This window comes from Ipomoea nil, unplaced genomic scaffold, assembly GCF_001879475.1.
Source record: "Ipomoea nil cultivar Tokyo-kokei standard unplaced genomic scaffold, Asagao_1.1 scaffold2480, whole genome shotgun sequence".
Classification (NCBI taxonomy): domain Eukaryota; kingdom Viridiplantae; phylum Streptophyta; class Magnoliopsida; order Solanales; family Convolvulaceae; genus Ipomoea; species Ipomoea nil.
In genome coordinates, this window is record NW_017618908.1 from 6,479,331 (window position 1) to 6,503,720 (window position 24,390).

Sequence of the window (24,390 nt, forward strand, 5' to 3'; positions counted from 1 at the left end):
AAGTGTTCTCTCTTGATCACTTAAACTGACCATGCATACTCCATTTTACTGATAGGCTTCACTTGACTGATTGGTCTTTTTATCTATTTATTTATTTCAGTATTATTGTTTTTGGCTATGAGGATAATCATTCGTTCAGCATACTGAGTCTTGATTGTTGGTAGGTAAGGTACCTTTGAATGGCATAGGTATGATGTTGTAATGTTAGAAATGAGGGTAGGGCAAATGAGGTAGAGAGAGATTCTTTGAATGGCATAGGTATGATGTTGTAATGTTAGAAATGAGGGTAGGGCAAATGAGGTAGAGAGAGATTGTTTGTTGTGCAACTATGTAATTCAACAGTAACTTCTTTTTTTTTTTTTTTTTTTTTTTTTTTTTTTTTTTTTTTAAATATAAAAATCTGTTCATCCCTTCTAAACTTTTAATTGCCCAGGAGCCTGATACTACAAGTCTCAAAGAATTTGATGGCAAGACAACTTGGTGCATGTATTTCTTCCAAATAACATCAACATATAATTTGAGATAGAGTCGTAGTTAGAACTTTGTAATTACTAAGTCAATTATTTAACCAACACAATTGAGGGTTGCTCTCAAACAATTGCACTACATTGTTAACTTGTATACTATTTTCAAAGTGGCTATTATTAGTATCATAATCATTATTATTTATATAAAATAAAAATAATACAACTACTCACTTCAGAAAGACATTAGTATTTTTAAAAGTAAAATATTTTCTCAAAGCTATTATTATTATTATTATTATTATTATTTAATTACTTAACAAGTTAACATAAGTACTAACTTTGGTTTATTTATATTTTAGCTTTAAAATGTCAATGACTTTGTGGTCAAAGTGACATGAAGTGACGTTTTCAAATGGGAGGTCATGGATTCAAGTCTCGGGGACGGTGGTGTTGACTCTTGATAGTACATTGTAATAGAACCAACATTAAAAGAACATACATTGTGATATCTTCCAAGCTATAAAAAATGACAAGTCCTGGGAGATACCATCACCATCCTAATATTCACCACCTCTATTATTAATACGTTTGAGGTTTCAGGTTTCATCCTTTCCTTTAGTTATTAATAAAGGTGATAACATATTTTTTTATTTCTCGGACGGAAAAAGCAAAACCAATGGCGAATTGAAGCCAATATATCTACAATGCCTCCTGGAAAAAACATTCATTCCAATCAGACTTCACATATAATAATACTGATCGAAATAATGGAAGTTATTGAAATGGCGCCAGCAGAGAACGCCCAGAAACCACCGGCCTTTTTCCGGCGGCGGCGTTTGTTCCGCTATCCTATCACTCATCATCACCGCATTGACCACAACGTTGGATAGACTCAAGAACCTCGTCAAGCTCAAGGAACCCGAAAACGCAATCCAAAATTTGGAAAAGCAAGAGCTTAGTACACTATTGGAAATTATGAAATTTCCGACCACCTGAAAGTGATTTTAAATTAAGTCAAAAACCGACCATTTTTGGTATCCGGAATCAACAGGGACAAAATGGTCTTTTCTATCCTTTATCAACAGGGAATTCACAAAAAATTAAGTCAAGGAGAGTGGGAGAAGACTGAAGAAAAGGAGAGAAACCATCGTTTCCTGGCTCGACGGTTTATTCCGCCAATGTAAATATATTTATTATGAAGAATTCTATTATATATATGGTTTTAATTCAGAACATGTAACCATCCGCCAATGTAAAACTTACTAAGTAATAAAATAATGTCGTACTTTCCCTACCAAATAATAAAAATAATAATGTCGTACTTTAAAGTCTTCCTTTATTAATTAATATTAAAATGAATGATACAAAAGTTTTGGATCGGATGTCGTTCGTGATGCGTAAATGCCGTATTAATATTCTATTTCTTCGGAAATTAATATTCTATTTCTGCATTTCTTAATGTTTCGTCAATCACAACAAAGTTTTAATTGAATTCTCTTCTGCCACCACTACTACGTCACGTACTCTTCCTCAAAGTCGATCGACACATGCAATATGTTGTCTGACTCATCAACAACGTAACAAATATGACAAATTAAGTCATGTGAAGCTGCATTCAAAAAAAAAAAAAAAAGTCATGTGAAGCTGAAATCACTTTAAATATCATTTTTATTAATCCATTTTAAACCAACACAAATTGAAAATGAATCACGCTGACCTCAAATGATCACATTAAATATTATTTTTGTTAATTTTTCAACAAATTTAACATTTAGAAGCAATACACTCTTGTGGCAACTCCTTGAAATATATCTTATGTTATTTTATTTTATTCAACATTCGAAACAATATTTTAATCTCGTCTCTCATCTCTATTTTTCTAGGTAGGCAGAAGTTCCTAAATATGATTGCACTCTCTCCATTGTGCTGATGATTTTTCCATTTTCATTCCTGAATTCGAACAAGAAAATAGTACTTCATAATATTTTTGTATAAAGAAATTAGTATAGTATTTTGTAATTTTTATTTTATGTCAATTGAAGCTGTTGGTCCCGCTAGGGTTAGAGAGTGAGTCTAGAGGGGATGAATAGACTCACTTAGGTTTTTTTTTTTTTTTTTTTTTTTTTTTTTTTTTTTTTTTTTTTTTTTTAAATTGCAAATAGTTAAATGAGTTAATTCTCAAAATGGTCTTCCGACTATGACCTTTTTCTCAAACTGGTTCATTGACTTTTAATTGCACCCAAAGTGGTCCTCCGACTATTGAATTTTAAGCCAAAATGGGCATCTGTTAGTTTTGGTGTTAAGTGGATGTTAAAATGTGGGGTAAAACTGATAATTCAGGGTTTTCACTATAGTCAAATGACTACTTTGGGTGCAATTAAAAGTCAAATGACCAATTTAAGAAAAAGGCCATAGTCGAAGGACCATTTTGAGAATCTTCTCTTTATAGTTCAAACATGACTTTGTACTCATTTTGATTAAAATGGGTTAATCTTGTACTTATTTTCATTTTTTAAATAAACAATCTTTTTACTTTAATTATTAGAAAATTATTTTTTTTAAAAAAATAACTTAGAATAATAATTTTGATTATTAGCCTAGTACTTATATATAGCCGTACAAACTAACATGATGAACTTTGAATTAACTCTTTATATATATACCGAGGTTTGAATAAAAAATTAAAATCAATTTTTTGAAAATTTTATATTACCAATTGAAACTTTTAATTAAAACCTAAAAGTAAAAATATATATAAACTTTTAGATTGAAACTTTTATATTTTTCGTTTCAAACTTGGGTATATATATAAAGAGTTAACATCTCTCTTTATAGTCGGGAACAACACGTCAATTTCTACCACTTTTTTAATTTTTCGTCAAAACAGAATATTAAAAAAATTTAAAGCGTCATGAAAGAGCCGGTCTCGTACTCTCATATCAATTATCATCCACCATTCACAGTCAGTGACGTACTAATCCGTTTCAATGCCAGGCTAGAGGGGTCAATTAGCAATTTATCTCTACCGAAAGTTTATTATATTTTACATATATTTTAAACTTTTTAAGTTAATCTCATGGGCTAATCCAGTGTGGGGCAGTTGCTCCCTACACCACCCATCCCACACCTTAGGAGATGAATCAGACGAGGACCACATGTCCAAAGAGGATTAAGAACTCATGACAATCGTTCATCTGTTCAGATTTAATAGATCAAAAATGTTTTTTAAAAAATACGGCTATATTTTTATAAATAATTTGAATTTTAAAGTGCAAATAAATTGTGTTAAAAGTGAAAGTAAGAGTTTCATAGAATGCACCTGCGTGCAAGTAAAATATTTAAAAATTTAAATAAAATGTATTAAAAGTGAAACAATATAATATACACTGAACAAGATCAATAGTGAGTATAATAAAATAAAATTTTAAAAAAATAAATTAGTGAAATGATACCTATAAGCTTAAGACAAAAATGAAATTAATTCTAACCTTAAAAGATTGTAATAATTGATATACAACCAACCAACAAAAATCATTAGCGTACGTGAACAATTAACCATTGTCAAATCATATCAGAGAAAAGCTAGGAAAATTGAGCGAAACCATGCATACTATATACATTTAACATTAGAAATATAAAGACATTTAACTTAATGATTTAGGCTCTGGTTGGTAAAAAATTGGTCTATAGGTCAATTTTGGCTTATTTGACCACTATTAATTGTTTGATTTAGTTAAAATATCAATATAAATGTTTAGTTAATTAGCTTTTTGCAACCTCTAAAATTCGAAAAGCTACTTCAAGCAACTTTTTCAATTAATTTTTTGAGAAAAGAAATTATCCCAAACAGCTATCAGCTATTGTTGGATCCGTTGGTAGAAAAAACAAATAATAATCAAATAAAGATTATTATTTTCTGCAAAAAATAGGGAAGGAAAGATGGAGAATTTTGGCTCGTGTTTAGAGTTGGGTTTTTGCAAGAGTCAAGTGATCACTCTTTCCTTAAAACCTTATTTGCCACATCCCAAAGATGCTAGGAGCGTTGTGGCCTAGGCTTCCCAGGATAAAACTTGCTATGATTCAATGTTTGAGCATTCAAACAAAGAATCCGGCGAGCAAGACAAGGCTATGAACACAGTATGGCTAAAGAAAGAGTAGAAGCACAGAGTTTTGAGACTAAAAAGATGAACTTTCGTGTTCTATTTTTCTGTGTATAAAATTCTGCTGCCTCTACCTTCTCTTATATAGGGGTGGAGGAATCAAAAGCCTTTACTATGGCAATTAAAGCTGACTTCCAACAGCTATAACAGCAGGCCACTGCCTGGGAATTGAATTCAGAATTCAAAATTGGAGTTAATGGAATATTAATTCCGTAACAGATGAATTCAATCCCCACAACAGTCAGAACTTTCGGGTTCCAGACCGTTGGCGTACAGGGTTCGCTGTTCAGGACACGAGACGAAAGCACGAGAGTGCATCTCTCGTGTTGTGGTGTAACCCGAGAGTGCACCTCTCGTGTTCACCGTTGCACGAGAGTTATGCTCTCGGTGCACCACCCACAACCTCTCGTGCTCTCTCTCTGTAGCACGAGAGTGGTGCTCTCGGTTTCGGCCGAACCAAGTGACTGTATCGGTTGGAAAATGATACCGAAGTTTGGCATAACTTAGTCCGCAAGGCCAGCCAATTTCCGGACGACATTCGTGCCCGCAGGTGCCGGCGCACACGAGCTCGGGCTTGAATCAAGCCTAAATGATACGCACACGAGCTCGGGCTTGAATCAAGCCTAAATGATACCGAAGTATGGCATAACCTAGCCCGCAAGCAAGGCAGAATTCCCGGAAGACATTCGTGCCCGCAGGTGACAGCGCACACGATCTCGGGCTTGAATCAAGCCTTTTTCAATGTGCACGTGCATAAGAGCCTCTATGCTATACAATTCTACAAGCTTTCAAAAGAGCTCTTGTATATAAGGGGGGCAAATCCTCTTTCCAAACCAATGTGGGACAAAAGCTCACTTTTTCCCTTCATTTTCCAACTCAAATGGGTCTACTTTGAGAATCAATATCTCATTCACCCATTATCCGTTTTGAGCGTACAATATATCGATCTCTTCGTCTCACTACGAAGAATCCGAATCTACTTTGACCCGACCCAAATCGGAAGTGGACCTCACTGATAATTGTACCACAAAATAGCCAGTTAACATGCCATTTTATGTCATTTTAAGCTATTTTTTCCAACCGCTATCAGCTAATAGCTAATTTACCAAACACTTTTTTACCATTAGCTAATGTTATCAACTATTTATACCCTCTAACAACTAACAGCTAACAGCCATTTTACTAAATAGAGCCTTAGTATGCAGTATTTGGAAGTAGAGGAGAAGAAGATTAGAACCAGAAACTATTGATTATAATCCAAATCCTGCAAGTAAACAGATGGAGCTACATATGTATTTCTCATTTTTATTTTAAATTCAAATAGTTTCTCCGAACCGTAGGCAACTAGGCACCTACCGGCGGCCATTAATCCATTATATTATGGTTGATGTCAAGAGTGATGACTGACTGCTTCAATTCATCAACGTTACCGCTGATGTTAGGGCTCTTCTTAGTGTGGGAGAATAGCTCCGCCATGACCAAAGGCCTCATGCAGAAGGCACAGCAGAGAGCTAGGAGGATTCGAACCCACCATCCGGTCATATGAATACAGAACAGCAGATGAACGTTAACAAATACTAAGCCCACTCCCATGAGTTCGGCAGTTCTCGCAAAGGCCGGCGTGCACTCCCGGAGCAGAAGGCCGTTGAAGATGAGAGCACATCCCACCGCGTTTGCCACAACGATAAGCTCTTCTGCAGAGTGCAACTTCTCTCTTCTCAGTGCAACCACACCAACGTTTAAAGTCACACCTACCTGAAGTATTGCTTTGCTCAGCTCTTGCTTCACCATCAACCCCATTATTGGGATCTCCTCCGACTCGCCAGAGCTATCAGAAACCCCTTTATTCTTCTTTTCTGGTACGTCCAAGCATACGATGAGGTTGAGGAGGGTCTTGAGTGTTTCCCACATGGGTGTGATGAATGTAGTGAAGATGATGCATGATAGGGCATGCGCAGTCCGGCAAACCCCGCCGTGCTCATCTGCTGCTGGCACCATATATACTTTCTTTCAAGTCAAGCAAATAGATATATGATCGAAGATTGATTTCCCGGGCAAGCTAGCTAGCTTGTATATGCTCATCAGCTCTGATAATGTATATATTGGGTTAGGTAGACTCTATATATATTTTATGTTTTGGCCTTTGGGTTTGCATACATACATGATACATGAATATATTTATGCCTAAGCTACTTTTCGTCGGCTTCGCAAACCGCTTGAGCGAGGTTCCAGGCCAATTTTTTTTTTTTTTAAACATTTTTTTACTCTTTAAAAAATTAAATTATACTCCGTATTTATACGAGGTCAAGAATTTTGGGATTGTTAAATTAAATGTTGATTCATGCGTGCGTGGTTAATCAACAATTGCATTGTGAGATTGAATATTGAAGGGGTGCAGTGGGGCAGGGCGATAGCTACCTGAATTGACTTTTTTAGTACTGGATCTTTTCTCTCACTTGTTTTCAATATCTCTGTTAGGATTTAATGTATTTTGTGACTCACATCGTGAAGACTGCGTCATCCTCAACACCCACGTTGCTCATCTCTTCCTCTCCTCAATGCGCACTGCCGCATTTATCTCTATTTCTTATTGTATAAATAGATTAGTTGTTTTGCTTTGTAAAGGCATCACTCATCAATATCAATTTAATTGATTCATCATTTCTTCTTTCCTCTTAGCTTTTAGCCAGTTTGATTCGAAGAAATTATTTGAGACGAAATGGAATTAAAATTTTATGGAAAAGAAATAATCGGGAAGATTAATTACATTGTTTGGTTGGTGGAAAATAAATTATTGAAAATATCGATTTCATTGTTTGGTTGAGTTTGAAATTATACCCCTATACTGAGATCGAAAAGGCTTGATCCAAGCCTAAACTCGTGTACGCCAACACCTGCGGGTTGGCAGGCCTTGCGGACCTTTCCGGAATTCCAGAATATCAACTTGTTAGCTACTGGAGAGCCGCGGTAGACCGCGCGTAGCGTCTACCAGTACAGTACGCGGCTGCCGTCCGGTGAGCGGTACGTTCCGATCTTCCGGAACAGTGCGTTCGGTTCACGTCTACCGGATGAGATAAGGATCAACGTTTCTGTTCCAATACAATAGTGATTACAGAACTAATCACCTAATATACATTAACGTAAACTAATCCTATTAACTAGGAAAGCCATAAATAACTAGTCAGACATAAGGACTAGTCAAACTGAATAACAAATAATAACATAAATAATAACATTACTAACACACCCCCTCAAGCTCAAGGGTGGTGAGCCACAACATTGAGCTTGTCCCGTAGAGCTGCAAAGCGAGGCCCTGGCAATGGCTTGGTGAATATATCCGCGAGCTGGTCCTTCGTTGAAACAAAATTCACAACTAAGTCACCGGAAGCTACCTTGTCTCGAACAAAGTGAAAATCGATCTCTACGTGCTTGGTCCTAGCATGGAACACAGGATTGGCGCAGAGATAGGTCGCCCCGAGATTATCGCACCAGAGCGTGGAAGGCTCGCCTGTGTGGAGCCCGAGCTCTCGAAGAAGAGAAACAACCCAGGTGACCTCAGCAGACACGTCGGCGAGGGCTTTGTACTCCGCCTCAGTCGAGGACCGTGCTACAGTGCGCTGCTTCCGAGACAGCCAAGAGATGAGGTTGTCCCCTAGGAACACAGCATACCCACTGGTGCTCTTCCTGTCAATCGGACAACCGGCCCAGTCCGAGTCAGAAAACCCGTGAATAGTAGACGAAACGGAAGCTGTGAGCCGCAAGCCGTAAGTGACGGTACCCTTGATATACCGCAGCACGCGCTTCAATAGCCCCCAATGCTCATTACTCGGGGAGTGCATAAACTGACACAGGCGGTTGACGGAGAAGGATAGATCCGGACGCGTGATAGTCAGGTACTGAAGTGCCCCAACCAGGCGACGATACTGAGTCGGATTGTCGAACAGGTGGTCTGACGGAGTTACTGGCTGAGTAACGGCAGCGGGTGTGGCCAGTGGCTTGCAATCCGTCATGCCCGCACGATTTAGAATGTCTTTCATATAGCGGTGTTGAGACAGTAAAAACCCCGAGTCATCCTTCACTGTTTCAATTCCAAGAAAGAAACTAGGTACTCCGAGATCACGAATTTTGAAGGTCGTGGCTAGTCGGCGTAGTAACTCAGTGATAAGCGTAGAATCATTGCCCATCATAATTATGTCGTCGACATACACAAGCAGGTACACACGTGATGCACTAGTGGAATAGTGAAATAGGGATACGTCCGTTTTTGAGGATTTAAAACCTGCAGAAATCAGAAAGTCATGTAAACGCTTAAACCACGCCCTGGGGGCCTGTTTAAGCCCATATAGCGACCGCTGGAGATGACACACATGATCCGGGTGTATTGGGTCTTCATATCCTGGTGGCTGTTTCATGTAGACTGTCTCAGTCAGACGCCCGTTTAAAAAGGCATTGTGGACATCTAGCTGACGCATAGTCCAATCACGGGTTACAGCAAGAGAGAACAGTAACCGAACAGTGGTCGGTTTGACCACGGGACTGAAAGTATCGAAGAAATCTTCGCCAGCTACTTGATTAAACCCCTTAGCCACAAGCCGAGCCTTGTAGCGCTCAACAGACCCATTGGCATTCCGTTTGGTGCGGAACACCCACTTGCAACCAACTACATTCATGTGTGGTTCGGCCGGCACAAGTTTCCAAGTGTCATTATGAATAAGAGCGTTGAACTCCTGATCCATCGCATCTCGCCACTGCGGATGCCCCACCGCCTGTGAGTAACAGGTTGGATCAATTGTTACAGTTAAAGCGTGAAGCTGCTCACCCGTACCCCGTGTTTGATGCCGCAGTCGCATTACATGCGCTCGGTCTTGTGGTTGAGCACGGGGCTTCCGGGTTCGAGCCCGAGGTGGCTCGGTATGTGTCTGAACCGGCCCTTCTAGAGCCAGAGGAGGCGGCTCTTGAGCTATCGGTGTAGGACTGCGGGAGTTGGTACATGTTACTTCATTTATATTCATTTCACTTGGTGTTGATTCATGAGTCACAAGCGGCCCAACCGCCCACGGGACAGCCGTTGTGTCTGTTTCAGCAGTGTTAATTCCTGTAGAGACTGAAAAAGGAAAAACAGACTCATCAAAGCGCACATGGCGACAGATATAGACTTTTCCACTTGTTAGGTCCATGCACCTATATCCCCTAAAGCTGGGTGGGTAACCTAGGAAGACACATGGTGCAGAGCGATACTCTATCTTATGGCGATTGTAGGGCCGTAGATAGGGGTAACACTTGCACCCGAAGACTCGTAGGAAAGTGTATGGGGGCGGAGTTTTATGTAGGCGAGTGTATGGGCTTTCAAACTGTAAAACTGGTGTTGGTAGATAATTAATTAGGCAGGTAGCTGTTTCGAAAGCAAAGTCCCAGTATTGAAGGGGTACTGAGCCTTCAGCTAGTAGCGCTAACCCGGTTTCAACAATGTGCCGGTTTTTGCGCTCTACTTTGCCGTTTTGCTCATGCGTGTACGCACACGATTGACGGTGAATTATACCTAGTTGGGTGAAAATATTATGTAATTTTCTATATTCCCCTCCTAGGTCGGATTGAATGGATTTGATAGAACGCCCGAATTGGCGCTCTACCATGACACGGAACGACTCAAATATTTTATAAATGTCTGATTTTACCCGTAAGGGATAAAACCAGCAAAAACGCGAGTAATCATCTACAAACAGCAAAAAGTATCTAAAACCGCTAGTAGAGATTACAGGAGCCGGGCCCCAAATATCTGTAAATAACAAGTCTAATACATTTTCACTAGTATGATTGACCCTATCTAGTGGAAATCTAGAAGCCTTGCCAAGGTGACACGAAACGCACGACTCCAATGACTCGGTTTTATTTGATGCTACCGGGCATGATTTTAGGACGCGATTTTGAACATGACCATTTGGATGTCCCAGGCGGCGATGCCAAACCGTGGGAGTTGCCCGGGCAGACAGATACGCGAAATGGGACTGCGAGACGGGGAGCTTGTATAAGCCGCCTGACGTGAACCCTTTAAGCAGAACCGCCTTGGTGATTGTATCCTTCACAACAAAACAGTTTTTGTGAAATTCAACAAACACGTTATTATCATTTGTAAGGCGATAAACAGACAATAAAGGTACAGATAATTGTGGGACGTGTAAAACATTTGACAGACGCAACATTTTTGACACAGATGGGATATTAGCATGGCCAACGCGTGAAATTATCAAACCTGTCCCATTACCCACACGGAGCACATCACCCCCGGTGTACTCGTCGGACTGAGACATCATGGATGCATCCGGTGTTGCGTGGGCCGTTGCTCCCGTGTCGGGAAACCAGCCAGGTGCCGAGGACGCCGCCGCCGAGTCTTCGCCGGAAACCACCACGTGGGCCTGTGGTTGCGGCTGTGGCGCATAGCGCTTGTAGCAATAGAGGGCAGTATGCCCTTGCGCGCGGCAGATCTGGCAGCGCGGCGCTCCGCCACGGCCACCGCGGTTGCGTCCCTGTCCTCCTCGGCCCCTGCTGGAATTATGGCGGCCACCATTCCCGGAACCACCTCGCCCGGACTCACCGCCACCTCGACGGCCTCGCCCGGCAAACATAGCAGCCGGCGCAGGCACCATTCCGGAATCAGAACCAGCCGGAAACTCGTCTGCGTAGATGAATTCCTGCGCTCGCAGGTAATCCGCAATTTGCGGAATGGTGACGGGCGTTCCTGTCGCGGTGAGGGAGGATGCCATGGCGCGGTACTCTGGACGCAGGCCACGAAAAACGAACAGATTTTGTTCGTCTAGGGAGATGGGGCGGCCGTCATGGGCAAGATCTTCCACCAAGAGTTGGGCGCGGCCTAAATATTCGGCGGCAGTGCTATTCCCCTGCCGGAGGGAGTGGAATTGGCCCAGCAGGCTGAGGCACCGTGCGCGTGTCGAACTCCCGAGGGCGGCTCCGACGGAATCCCAGACGGCGCGAGACGTGGTCTTCCCAACGGCCAAGTGCATGACCTCATCGGAGAGCGATGAAATCAACAGAGAGAGGAGAGATTGGTCTTGCTTGACCCACGCACGGTAGTCGGGGTTCGGGACCGGCGCGGCCGTGGTGGCATCGGACGTCGACTCGCCGGTGGCCGGAGCAGCCGGGATGGTTGGCGGTGGGCAAGGTGTCTCGCCGTCAACGTAGCCGAGAAGCTCTTGACCACGGAGGAAGGGCACCAATTGCGTACGCCAGAAAAGAAAATTACGATATGTCAATTTTATTGACACAAAGTGATGCGCGCTTGAGAGGGAATTTGCGGTGGGGTTTGGGAGGGTGAGGTCGCCGGCGGTGACCGTTCTTTCAGATGAACCAGTCGACATAATTAATTGGCCGGCGAACAGTTTTGGGGTGGAGGAAAAACGATCGAGCGCGATCGATGAATGTGAAGAGGAGAGAGAAACGATCCTGGACTGATACCAGATGAGATAAGGATCAACGTTTATGTTCCAATACAATAGTGATTACAGAACTAATCACCTAATATACATTAACGTAAACTAATCCTATTAACTAGGAAAGCCATAAATAACTAGTCAGACATAAGGACTAGTCAAACTGAATAACAAATAATAACATAAATAATAACATTACTAACATACCGGAACAGTACCTGACTGTTTGAATGTGTTAATTCAGCTGTTACGGTAGTCAATTTTGAAGGTTATAATCTGATTTTTAAATCGGATTTAATGCTATTGTTAAAAAAAAAATAAAATTATACAACTCTTTCAATTTTTTATTTTTATTTTTAATAAAAAACATCATGAATTGAACCATGACATTATTAACATTTTTTAATAAAAATATTTATTTTTAATTTTGTATACACTCTCTCTGCTGGCACCCTATATATACTTTTTGGAAAGACAAACAGATGAAGATTTCCCGTGCTAGCTTGTGACCTTGTGTATGCTCTGAGTATATTTTATGTTTTGAAAAAAAATAAAAATTTATAATTATCAATTGAATTAAATTGTTACATGTTTAAGTTAAATAATAATTTAATGGAATGGTTAAGGCGGCTCTTGAGCATAAAATTTATTCAGAGACAGAGACCCAAAACATAAAATATACTCATCTATCAAGAAGATCAGAAGCACGGGAAATCTTCATCTGCTTGTCTCGCCACAAAGTATATATAGGGTGCCAGCAGAGAGAGTGTAACAGAATTAAAAATAAATATTTCTATGCTTACTTTTTGTCGGGGTCGGCGGGCGCGACTTAGCTTGAGGTTATATACATATTTTTTTTAACTCTTTAAAAAAATTAAATTTATACTTGAATAATTAAGTACTTTGTGGTACTAAATTGCTCCTTTAATTTATGTGAAAGGTGATGGGTTCAAACTTTGGTAGAAGTGATTATGATTATATTTAATATAGTAGATTGTCTTCTAAATTTTTATTTGAATACATTTTTTAGATTTTTTATTTTCTCTAATTTATCTTCTCTCACATCTCTTTTCTAGTTTATAAATTATCATTATTTCTACCACACCCACAACTTTATTATTATTATTATTATTATTATTATTATTATTATAGAAAATAATATTTTATTTTCAAGAAAATGAACCAAACAAGAAAAAAATGTAATTTCTTAACTTGCTAAACAGAACAATAAAGTTTTCTAACCTTAAACTAAGCATTAGAAAATTAAACTATTTTTCAAAAAATGGTCTGAGTCATTTCGGGATATCATTTTTTGAAGGGAAAATTGCAACTTATGCCCCTCACTTATACTCCAATTATCAATGTCGTCAGAAACAGGGTAGCTGAGATGGACTCGTCGGAGAAGAAAGAAATGAGAAAAAATGATTAAAATACCATCATTATTTACCTATTAATATTTTTTTTTGGTGAGATTTGGTCGAAGTTTGACTAAAATTAATAAAAATTGAATAGTTAAGGTACTAAATTAACAATTTTAAAAGTCATAGATTGCAATTAACAAGACCTTAATTAATAGTCATAGGACCAAAATTGAAATTTGATGAATAATTGTTTAATTATTTTTATTGAAAAAGGGGTATTTCAAAATATTGATCAGGAAAAAATTATATATACAACACTTTCAAAAAATATATTTTTTTAAAAATCATAAATCGTTACATAATTACTATTTTTGTTTATGAAAATGATTATATTTAATTTTGTATGCACTATAAGATAACATTATATGAGACAATCCTAACTGTATTGATCATGATATTGATTTGGTAATAACAAGGTTACAAATTTTACTCTCGAATCGGACTTGGCTTTCTTAGTCTTTTTGTGGTCTATTGCTAACCACCCCTACATAATGACTACAAATTTCATTCGTCACTCAAAAAGAAAAAATTTTGTTAACTAATAATGATGTATTTTTTTGAAATATTTATAATTCTTTACAAGGTAATATTGGTTCTATGCTTTTTCAAATATTTTCAACTCAAAGAATCTAAGCACCCACTATCGGAGTTCAAACCTTTGACCATCCACTTGAATGGATAACGTAACCGGGATGTCATCACAGTACATGGTAGTTGACAATAATGATGTATTTTAAAATCTTCCTTTATTAATTAATGTAAGGAATGATATGTGATTGCATTGCAAAATTTTTGGAAATCTCGTTGGAGAGGCGTGAATATCGTCTCAATGTTTCTTGTTTGCCACACAATTCAGGAGCTAAACATCTCTTTCTAGTCGGACACAAATTGTCAATTTCTACCACTTTTTTATGATTCCGTCTTCCGATAAAACAATAGACTAATCCGTCTTGAGCCATCCCTCACTAATCCGTTTTATTTTCGCTTTTTGTCTTTTTTCCTCTCTCATGCGCCATGCGCCAACCGTCACTAATCCGTTTTATTTTATATATTTTTTGAAAAAAAGAATAAAGTTAATCTTATTAAAATTAAAATATTGTGAGTCAACAGATAGATAGAAAATTTTAATTATTAGAATAAAATAATAATATTTATATCGTAATTCTTTTCTCTTTTTTTTTCTCCCCTATCATCTCATAAGAAGCATAACTCTGGTTGATGATGTTATTTTATTGAAAAAATCTTGATCTTAGAAGGGTTTATTTTTGTTGGTGAGGTTTTGATGGACTAGGAAGCTAAGGAAGTAATAAAAGAGTTCTATTACATGAATTCTCTATTTCTACTCTTCCACTTTTACTTCTTTATGTGATAATGAATTTTGTTATCTTTATCATGTGTATTCCGAAGAAAATATCAATATCAAAATTTTGAGAGAAGAATAAAATTTAGGAGTAGTAGTATTTTGCGTAACAAATTAAAATATTAAAACAAATCAGCAAAACAAATTAAAGAATTACCCGAACCCACTAGAATAATACTTGTACATGTCTTATACCTATTTATCCCGACATGCAAACTAATAGAATTCAACATTTTTATGATAAAAACAAATCATATATATAAGTAGTTGCATCTAGGTGCATGAATGTTAATAAGGCAAAATTACATGTACTTGTATGTGAAAGTAAACGCACTTATTAGTGACTTTACCTGCACATTTTACTTGCAAAGGTGTACCTATCCCGTCAACCCCTCCCTCAAACCATCTTGCGGGTGGTTTTCACAGGTAGTACTAATTACCCGCTGAACTCCCTCGCAAGAACAAAAGCGATGCCAAACAGAACGAACTCAGATCAATGAGTATTAACAAAGCAAAATTACATGCACTTGTAGGTGAAAGTAAGTGCACTTATAAGTTATTCACTAGTGGAAATTTTGGAATTTCCGACCACCTGAAAGTGATCTTAAGTCAAGTTGATACCAAAAAGTGGTCGGAAATAGCAACAAAGGTTTTTCCGGATACCAAAAGTGGTCGAAACAAGGCTTTCAACTTGATTTAAGGTCACTTTCAGGTGGTCGGAAATTCCATAATTTTCAGTAGTGATTTTACCTGCACTTTTTACTTGCAAAGGTGCACCAACTACTTGCACATATAACACATTTACATGCACCAAAGTTTGAGTTATTTACGAAAATGTTACAGCGTCATTTTTTTAAAAATTACATTTGATTCGTTGATCTGGACATCTGGCGCACGCAATAATTCTCAATTATCTCTTGGACGGGCAATTCGCACCTGAACGCGATCATATATATATAGAGAGAGAGATTTTTAATCATATGAGAACTAGTTGCTAGGTGAGAACGGGTGATCGTTTTGTGACCTTTGATTTTATGTGATCTTAATGGGTGCTATTTATTGTGTAGTATATATTTATTTGGCAGTTTTTGTCATGTGGGGGGCATTTTGGTTATTTGGTTCATTACTCCTTTATTAGTGGGGCTTTAAAATAGTAGTTGTCCTTTTTTTTTTAAAGCTTAGTAAACGTTCATTAGTTGATCTTCTTTTTCCCTTTCGTTTATGCCATTATCAGTTCTCTCTCTGCCGTTGTTAGCAGCTCGTCGCCGGCAAGATTGTGAGTCATTTCCGGCATGCAACTGGTCTTCCCTATGGTGCCTGACTGCCTGGTATGTTTTTTTTCCTCTTTTTATTTTATTTTATTTTATTTTTTATTTTTTTATGTTGGTTGTGTTTGTTCTCGGTTTCTATTTTCTACTTAGAGTTTTTTCCACTTTTGGTCCCTTGACTTTACTTGTGCTGACAAATGTGATTCATGACATGACTTTTATTTCAGACAAAATTAGTGCCTAACTTCAATTTCTTTTCCACATTTGGTCCCATCCGACCAAGAATCCGGCCAACCCACCGGAAATTTACACATCTCTTGTTTTTCTAAGGGTAAATTAGTCTTTTCTTGTCATGTAAAATAATAAAAACTAAGAGATATTTAATTGCTTCATTGTTGTCTTTGCTCGGCGGCGGCCTCTGAGCTTTGAACTTCACTGCCAATATGTCGCTTCGACCTCGCGCACAACCCGCATATCCACCGCCCTTGGTTCCGCTCTCGGACCTTCGCTACGTACGCCTCCGTGCACTCTTCCGTCAATCTGCAACACTCGCATTTCGCGAACAACATCACTTCGTTCATCTTCGCCGCCGTCGTTGTCGCCGCCGCTCCGTTTCCCTGCGCTGCCGCCTCCTTTCTCATCATCATCGTCTTCGCAGCCATTCTCGGTGAATTCCAAATCCAAACCGCTCTTCCGAAATTTACGCACTGCATAACAGCACAGAGTATTCAAAAATCAAACACAATCAGAATCCTCTGATAAATTCCACGAATCAAATATATATCCTGTAAACCTACACTATAAACTTCTCAAATCTACATGCAAGTTTACACTATATCTGCAAAATTACATTATACATACATTTAGCAGACAATCTAGAGAGAATTTGCAGCAACGATCCTCGTTTTCTGTTTGAAAATTATCTTTTTTTCTCCCACTCGCCTTCTTCTTCAACAATCTCGCCGCCGATGATCAGGAGCTTGAAGATCATATACATTTCAGAGAGCCCTGTATGGCTTCTCGCGATGACTCTACTCCACCGAACAAAGCTTTTTTCTATCACCGCCGTCGAGCAGACGCAAATATCAATTAGCAGAGAAGCTTCGGGAAGAAACTAGCAGTGACATTGACTTATAGGATGAGGATGGAGGTATAAATAAATAAATAATAGGAAGCAACTTTAATTTGACGAGAATGAAGCAATTAAATATTTCTTAGTTTTTACTACGTATTATTTTACCATGACAAGAAAAGACTAATTTACCCTTAGAAAAACAAGAGATGTGTAAATTTTCGGTGGGTTGGCCGGATTCTTGGTCGGATGGGACCAAATGTGGAAAAGAAATTGAAGTTAGGCACTAATCCTGTCTGAAATAAAAGTCATGAATCCCATTTGTCAGCACAAGTAAAGTCAAGGGACCAAAAGTGGAAAAAACTCTTTCTACTTATCATTTTCGACTTTTCGTTGACTGCTAGTGCTGTGCAATTATGCCTTGTTTGGACGTTGGCTGTTGTCCTTCGTGTGGGGTTCTTTATTAGGACTAGTATTAGAATTCTTGTATTTGAGTCATAGTTTTGACTTCCTATTCTAGTTTTTATGTGATTCCTCTTGTATATATATTCCTCTAACATGTACATTGTATTCACAGTTCATAATATACAGTTTCCTACAATTCTCATCTTATTCACTGTAAGTCGTTGTATAGTTTAGCAGTACGCGTGTGTGGTGTTGTTTCGTATATTCTACATGTTCGGCTATGCACTCGTATGTCCGTCATTATGCAAGATTGCAAGCTAGTGTGTGTTAATGAAGCACAACACTATTGGTAGGTGTGTTTGGTTCGCACATGCATGAGAATCGAAATTGAGATCGGTTTCAAATACTTGTAATGGTAATGGGTTTTAGCATGGTCGAAAAAATCGCTAGGCGGGCATCAGACGCTCAAGGAGCGCCTAGTGCCTAGGCGGGGATTAATGGGCGCCTAGATACCCGTATATTTTTTTTTTTTATTTTTTTTTTAAAAAAAATTTGTTTAAATTTTTAAAAATTTTTAAAACTTGATAATTATAAACTATTTATTATTTCAATAGTTAATACTAAAATATTAAATATTAATCTAAAAAACATCTAGAGTTTGAACAATTTAGAGTTATTTCGCTCGAAGCGATGCCGTTTTGAGTGAAATAACTCATTTAAAAAAGAATGTAACAATAGTTAATTGGCCGACTAGGCGACCTAATCGGTGCCTAGGCGGCCTAGTCGGTGCCTAGGCGACCTAGTCAGTGCCTAGGAGGCCTAGTCGGTCAATGCCTAGGCGGCCTATACGACACTTGGGCAGCCTAGTCGGCCGCTTAGCTGGCCAGTCACCTAGACCACCGATTATGGTGATACGCTAGGCGGCCGTCCAGCGCCTAGCGCGCTGATTAATCGGTGCTTAGGCGGGATTTTTGCAACATTGGGTTTTAGTGAAAGTATTTTAATGGTGGAATAATAATGATTATCAATAATATAATGATGTTTGGTTATGTATGATCAATTGATCATATAATGGGAATAAAGATTTTAAAAATACAAGAACACAAAAGCATGACAATTGATTCTAATATATAGACATCCAAAACACCAATTTGAACAAAAAAAAAAAGAAAAAAAAAATTAAAAGCATTAATCAAAGGGGTTGGGGATGAATAAGGGGATGATACCCTTATTTTATTTGGATATGGATTTTTCAATTAAGAGGTATTTGAAATCCATAGTAGTATTATAAAAACCTATCAACCAAACAGTACCAATCACTTTGATACCCATTCTTTAAAGATAAACCTGTCAACCAAACACACCCTTAATCAGTTCGTTCTTATTCAGTACCTGGGATGGCCGTCTCCATATCCTTAGAATTTGCCTCCATGTTTTCTCTCCTCACCGCTACGTTCGATCTCCAACCGTCTAACACCGTTAACGGCAATCCGAACGATTTTTTTTTAAAAAAAATGGAACGGTGTCGTTTTGCAACCGTATAACGATTGGAAAACAAATTATCATGTCTTATATTTATTCAAGCCTATTACAATAATATATTTAAGTACAGCCCAACAAAAAATCTGGCCCAAGCCAACTCGACCCGAATAACCCAAACTCAACACCCAACCTATAAACACTAATGACCCGTTTGGTTCACGGAATAGGTCGGGAATGGCATAACATTCCCAGTAATAGGCCTATTCCGTTGTTTGGTAACCACTTCTATTACCAGGAATAATATTCCTGGTAATAGCCTATTACCTCAAATAAGGTAATAGCTATTACTAGGGCCCCCCTGGTATTAGCCTATTACTGAACGCTCAGGAATAGATTTTAGAATCTATTTCCTTTTTTACCCCTTTCTTTAACCTAATTTTTTTTATCATATATATAAATTTATCCTATTTCACCACCACCACCACCACCACCATCGTCGCCGTCGCCACCACCACCACCACCATCGTCGTCGCCGCCACCACCACCATCACCGCCGTCACCACCACCACCACCATCACCGCCGCCGCTACCGCCACCATCACCGACGCTGCCGCCACCACCACCACCATCACTGCCGCCGCCGCCGCCACCATCACCGTCGCTGCCGCCACCACCACCACCATCGCCGCCGCCGCTACCACCACCACCATCGCCACAACCGTCACCGCCCCCACCACCACCGTCGTCCCCACCACTGCCACCGCCGCCACCACCACCGCCACCGCCACCGCCACCACCCAGCACCACCACCACCACCACCACCACTGCCACAACCGTCACCGTCAACACCACCACCGTCGCCCCCACCACTGCCACCGCCACCACCACCACTACCACCCTAGCACCACCACCACCGCCACCACCACCGTCACCATTGCCACCATCACATATTTTTATAAGGGTATTTATGTCTTTTAAAACATATTTCATTTCTATTCCTTAAATCAACCAAACACTGTAATATAATTCCTAAAGTCTATTCCTTCCGCGAACCAAACAATAGAATACAATTCCTATTCTATTCCTTGCCTATTCCATTCCTTATGGAATAACATTCCTATTACCTCAAAATTCATTCCGTGAACCAAACGTGCTGTAAAATCTACTCATCTGAAACCCTAATCCCCCACTCTTCTTTCGTCTCAACTGGCAACTGCAGCGCTACTTTACCACTCTGCTTCTTTCTTCTCTTGGTCTTTGAACACACGATCAAGAGAAGAAATTGATAAATAAAATGTAATATTTAAATAAACAAATACATAAAACTTCGGTTAAGTGTCTAACCGACGTTGTATGCATGTATTTATTTTCTAAAAAAAATTAACTTACCGTATCATTTTTGACTAAAAACTGACTTGGTATATTATTGAAAAATTACAAAAATTAACCTAATATACAATGTCAATCATGAATAAATAACTGACGTTGTAAATTTTTTTTTATTTAAAAATAAAACTATACGACGTCAGTTATATAAAAAAAAAACCCCGACATCGTATGATTTTATTTAAAATAAAAATAAAATTACAACGTCAGTTATTTATTAATAACCGACGTTGTATGCCCTTTTTAATAAATAAAAAAAAATTACGATGACGATTTTTATTTAACCGACGTTGTATGTTTATTGTACAACGTCTCTTTGTATATCATCTTTTTTTAACCGACATTAATTGCTCCAAATAACCGATGTTAAAATTCATTTATATACTAGTGGGAATTAGGCTCTGGGCGTAAGTATATATTATCAGTCGGTAGCTCAGCCCGACTTAATATGGTTGGGACAAAAATGATTGATATAGCTCTTTTGTCTGGTCGTCTAATGTTTAGCTCGGTCTGATTTTAGGTTGTGAAGGTGAGCAATTCAGGACAGTGATAGTCGAGTCGAGCTCCATTCAAGTAATGGATCTGATACCGACCAAGTGTAGGCTACAGTTCGGTGAGGGATAAATGGATAATCCCTATTGTCACAACATTGATATCTGAATACTTAATTGGCATCCAAACTTTCTTTATCATCCCTTACTAATTTTAATATTTTCTTTATCATCCCTTTCATATCTATGAATAAAACCACTAGCATGCAAACTTTCTAAAGAAATCAGGTCCTTAGTTAATCCCAGTATATGTCTAACATAATGAAAAGTTCTAACAATATCACCGTACGTATGAATATTAGAGGATGAGAATTGAGACGAAAGGGGAGAATAGAAGGAGTTACTTGTAACTAGCATAGTATGAGGTGAGTTTTTGGAGCTGAAGTGGAAGTTGCTGATTATGCATTTGCTTTCACTCTTGGGAAATTGGTTTTTTAATTCAAGTCTCGAGATGCTTTAAGCTATCTCTATGGTTAGATATGATGGTGAAGAATTAAGCTCAGTTTTAAACTTCCCCCATACTTCTCCCTAACAAATGAAATTAGGGATTTGAAGAAGGAGAAAGAAATGGGTTTTGGATTTGTAAAAAGAAACGAAGGAGACAGACGAGAAAGAAATTAAAGTGAAAAGGAATAAATAGAAAGTTAAATATGAAATTATCATTTTAACGTTACTAAATGGGGCGATATAATAGGTAATCACAGCTCCATTAAGGATAAGCATATATGACAACATTTTGAAAATTGAGGAGCAACATTTACGCCCCTACAAATTAAAGGGGGACATAGTAATTGATTGATCGAGGGGTATAAATTATTTTCTTTACATTATAGTATCTGTTCAAACATATTTTCTCAATCTAATGAAACACACAGAATTAACAACGCCTCTACTGAGAGTTGATCTTATGACCTCCCACATAATATAATTTGTTCTTCCATCCCTTTGTTTTCTAAACATTTTCTCACCATTCTTATCTTCTTCCTTAGTTGTTCTCTCTATTACTTCATATTTTATAATAAGCTAAACATATTTAAATATTGTCATCTCAGACTAAACATAAAATGTACTTAACCTTAGGGTGTGTTTGGAAACCTGGAAAATGAGTTCTGGAAATCATTTTCTAAGTTTTCACTGTTTGGATGTGCCTGGAAAATCAAGTCAACGGAAATCATTTTCCGTTGACTTTGGAAAATAGGCTTGTTTTGGAGGAAAATGACTTCCCCTTTTTTTGGGGGGAAGTCATTTTCCAACTTTTACACCAACATCACACCATCACCAACATCATCAACACCATACCACCACCACCACCGCTGCTACCACCGCCACCACCACCGCAACCACCGTCGCCGCCACCACCACCACTACCGTCGTCGTCGCCGCCGCCGCCACCACCATACCACCGCAACCACCGTCGCCGCCACCACCACCACCGTACCACCGCTGCCGCCACCACCACCATACCACCGCAGCCGCCACCACCAGCATCACACCACCGCCGCCACCACCACGACCATACCACCGCCGCCACTACCACCACCACCATACCACCGCAATCACCATCGCCGCCACCACCACTACCACTATACCACCGCAACCACCGTCGCCGCCACCACCACCGCCGCCGCCACCACCACCATACCACCGCAACCACCGTCGCCGCCACCACCACCACCATACCACCGCTGCTGCCACCACCACCATACCACCGCAACCACCACCACCACCACACCACCGCCGCCACCACCACGACCATACCACCGCAACCACCACCGCCGCCACCACCACGACCATACCACCGCAACCACCGTCGCCGCCACCACCACCACCACCATAGCACTGCAACCACCGTCACCACACCACCACCACCACCACTACCACCAGTTATAACAAATAACACCACTACCACCACCATAATATTTTTGATATATTATTAGTTTTTTTTTTATTATATTTAAAATTATTATTATTATATATTATTATACATGTTGTAATATTCTAAATAAAATAATTAAAATGTTTAATTATACAATTCTACTCATTTTCCAGAAAATGAACCAAACACACAAAAACAGTTTTCCAGAATGCAACCAAACACTGGAAAGGAAAATGTTTTCCGGAAAATGACTCATTTTCCAGAAAACATTTTCCAGAAGTCATTTTCCTGCTTTCCAAACAGACCCTTAATTAGTTTAAACCTGTAGTATTCCTACCCATTTCGTGGAGGGAAATGATAAATGTACTTTTAATCTCTCATAGAGTATAACTCTCACTACATATACAAATTTTATTGGGTAAAGAAAAGTGAAAGAATAAAAACAACTGCCCATTATTTTTTTCAATCAATTAGAACATGACAACTGATCAAGAATGATTTGAAAGTAAGAGTAGATGTAATATTACTGCATCATTGCCATCATATATGTGGCTCAATCTTATTCCACTACTGGAAATTATGAAAATTTCGACCACCTGAAAATGATCTTAAATCAAGTCGAAAGCCTTGTTCCGACCACTTTCGGTATCCGAAAAAACTTTTGTTGCTATTTCCGACCACTTTTTGGTATCAATTTGATTTAAGATCACTTTCAGGTGATCGGAAATTCCATAATTTCTAGTAGTGTTCTTAAATTCACATATATATACTACTATTACTTGGTGGCCACCCCATTATCCTTCTTGGTCTTGGCACCAACTTCCGCCATTATCAAAGGTCTAATACAAAAGACACAGCAGACAGCTACGATGATTCGTAGCCACCACACCAAATGTATGGAGAACATCAAATGAATGCTAGCAAATACTATACCCACTCCGACCAGTTCCGCAGTTGTCGCAAACGTCGGCGTGCTTTCACGGAGCATAAGGCCGTTGAAGATAAGGCCACACCCCGTTGCGTTTGCCACAACCATAAGCTGTTCCACACCTTCCAATTTGTCTCTCCTCAGGGCAACCAGACCAACGGTTAAGGTAACGCCTACCTGATATATCGCTTTACTGAGCTCTTGCTTTTCCAAATTTTGGATTGCGTTTTCGGGTTCCTTGAGCTTGACGAGGTTCTTGAGTTTATCCAACGTTGTGTCCAATGCGGTGATGATGGGTGATAGGATAGGTTTCTGGGCGTTCTCTGCTGGCGCCATTTCAATAACTTCCATTATTTCTATCAGTATAATTATTATATGTGAAGTCTGATTGGAATGAATGTTTTTTTTCCAGGAGGCATTGTAGATATAGTGGGTTCAATTCGCCATTGGCTTTGCATTTTCCGTCATAGCGACTTGTTGAGTTCTTGCCAGATTTTTGGATAGTGATGAGTTTGCATTTTTTCCCGACTGGGTTTGCCTCGTACGGTGAGAGTGACTTATTCGCTTTG

At 39.0% G+C, this 24,390-nt stretch overlaps 2 protein-coding genes across 2 annotated transcripts in view; one reads left to right on the forward strand and one right to left on the reverse strand.

The window, feature by feature from the left end:
- The window catches only part of LOC109153075 (exocyst complex component EXO84C), a 29,298-nt gene extending 29,075 nt beyond the window's left edge, over positions 1-223 (forward strand). Inside the window, exon 8 of the mRNA XM_019300832.1 lies at positions 189-223. The gene's annotated coding sequence lies outside the window, so the exon portion shown is untranslated. The remainder of the gene's footprint in view (positions 1-188) is intronic.
- Positions 224-16,553: 16,330 nt separating this feature from the next.
- On the reverse strand, positions 16,554-19,030 carry LOC109152789. The gene is made up of 4 exons (XM_019300431.1): positions 18,991-19,030; positions 18,894-18,945; positions 16,983-17,029; positions 16,554-16,828 (listed from the first exon to the last, which is right to left on the reverse strand). The coding sequence occupies exons 1-4, from the start codon at positions 19,028-19,030 to the stop codon at positions 16,554-16,556; spliced, it is 414 nt and encodes a 137-aa protein (XP_019155976.1).
- Between the last annotated feature and the right edge of the window lie 5,360 nt (positions 19,031-24,390).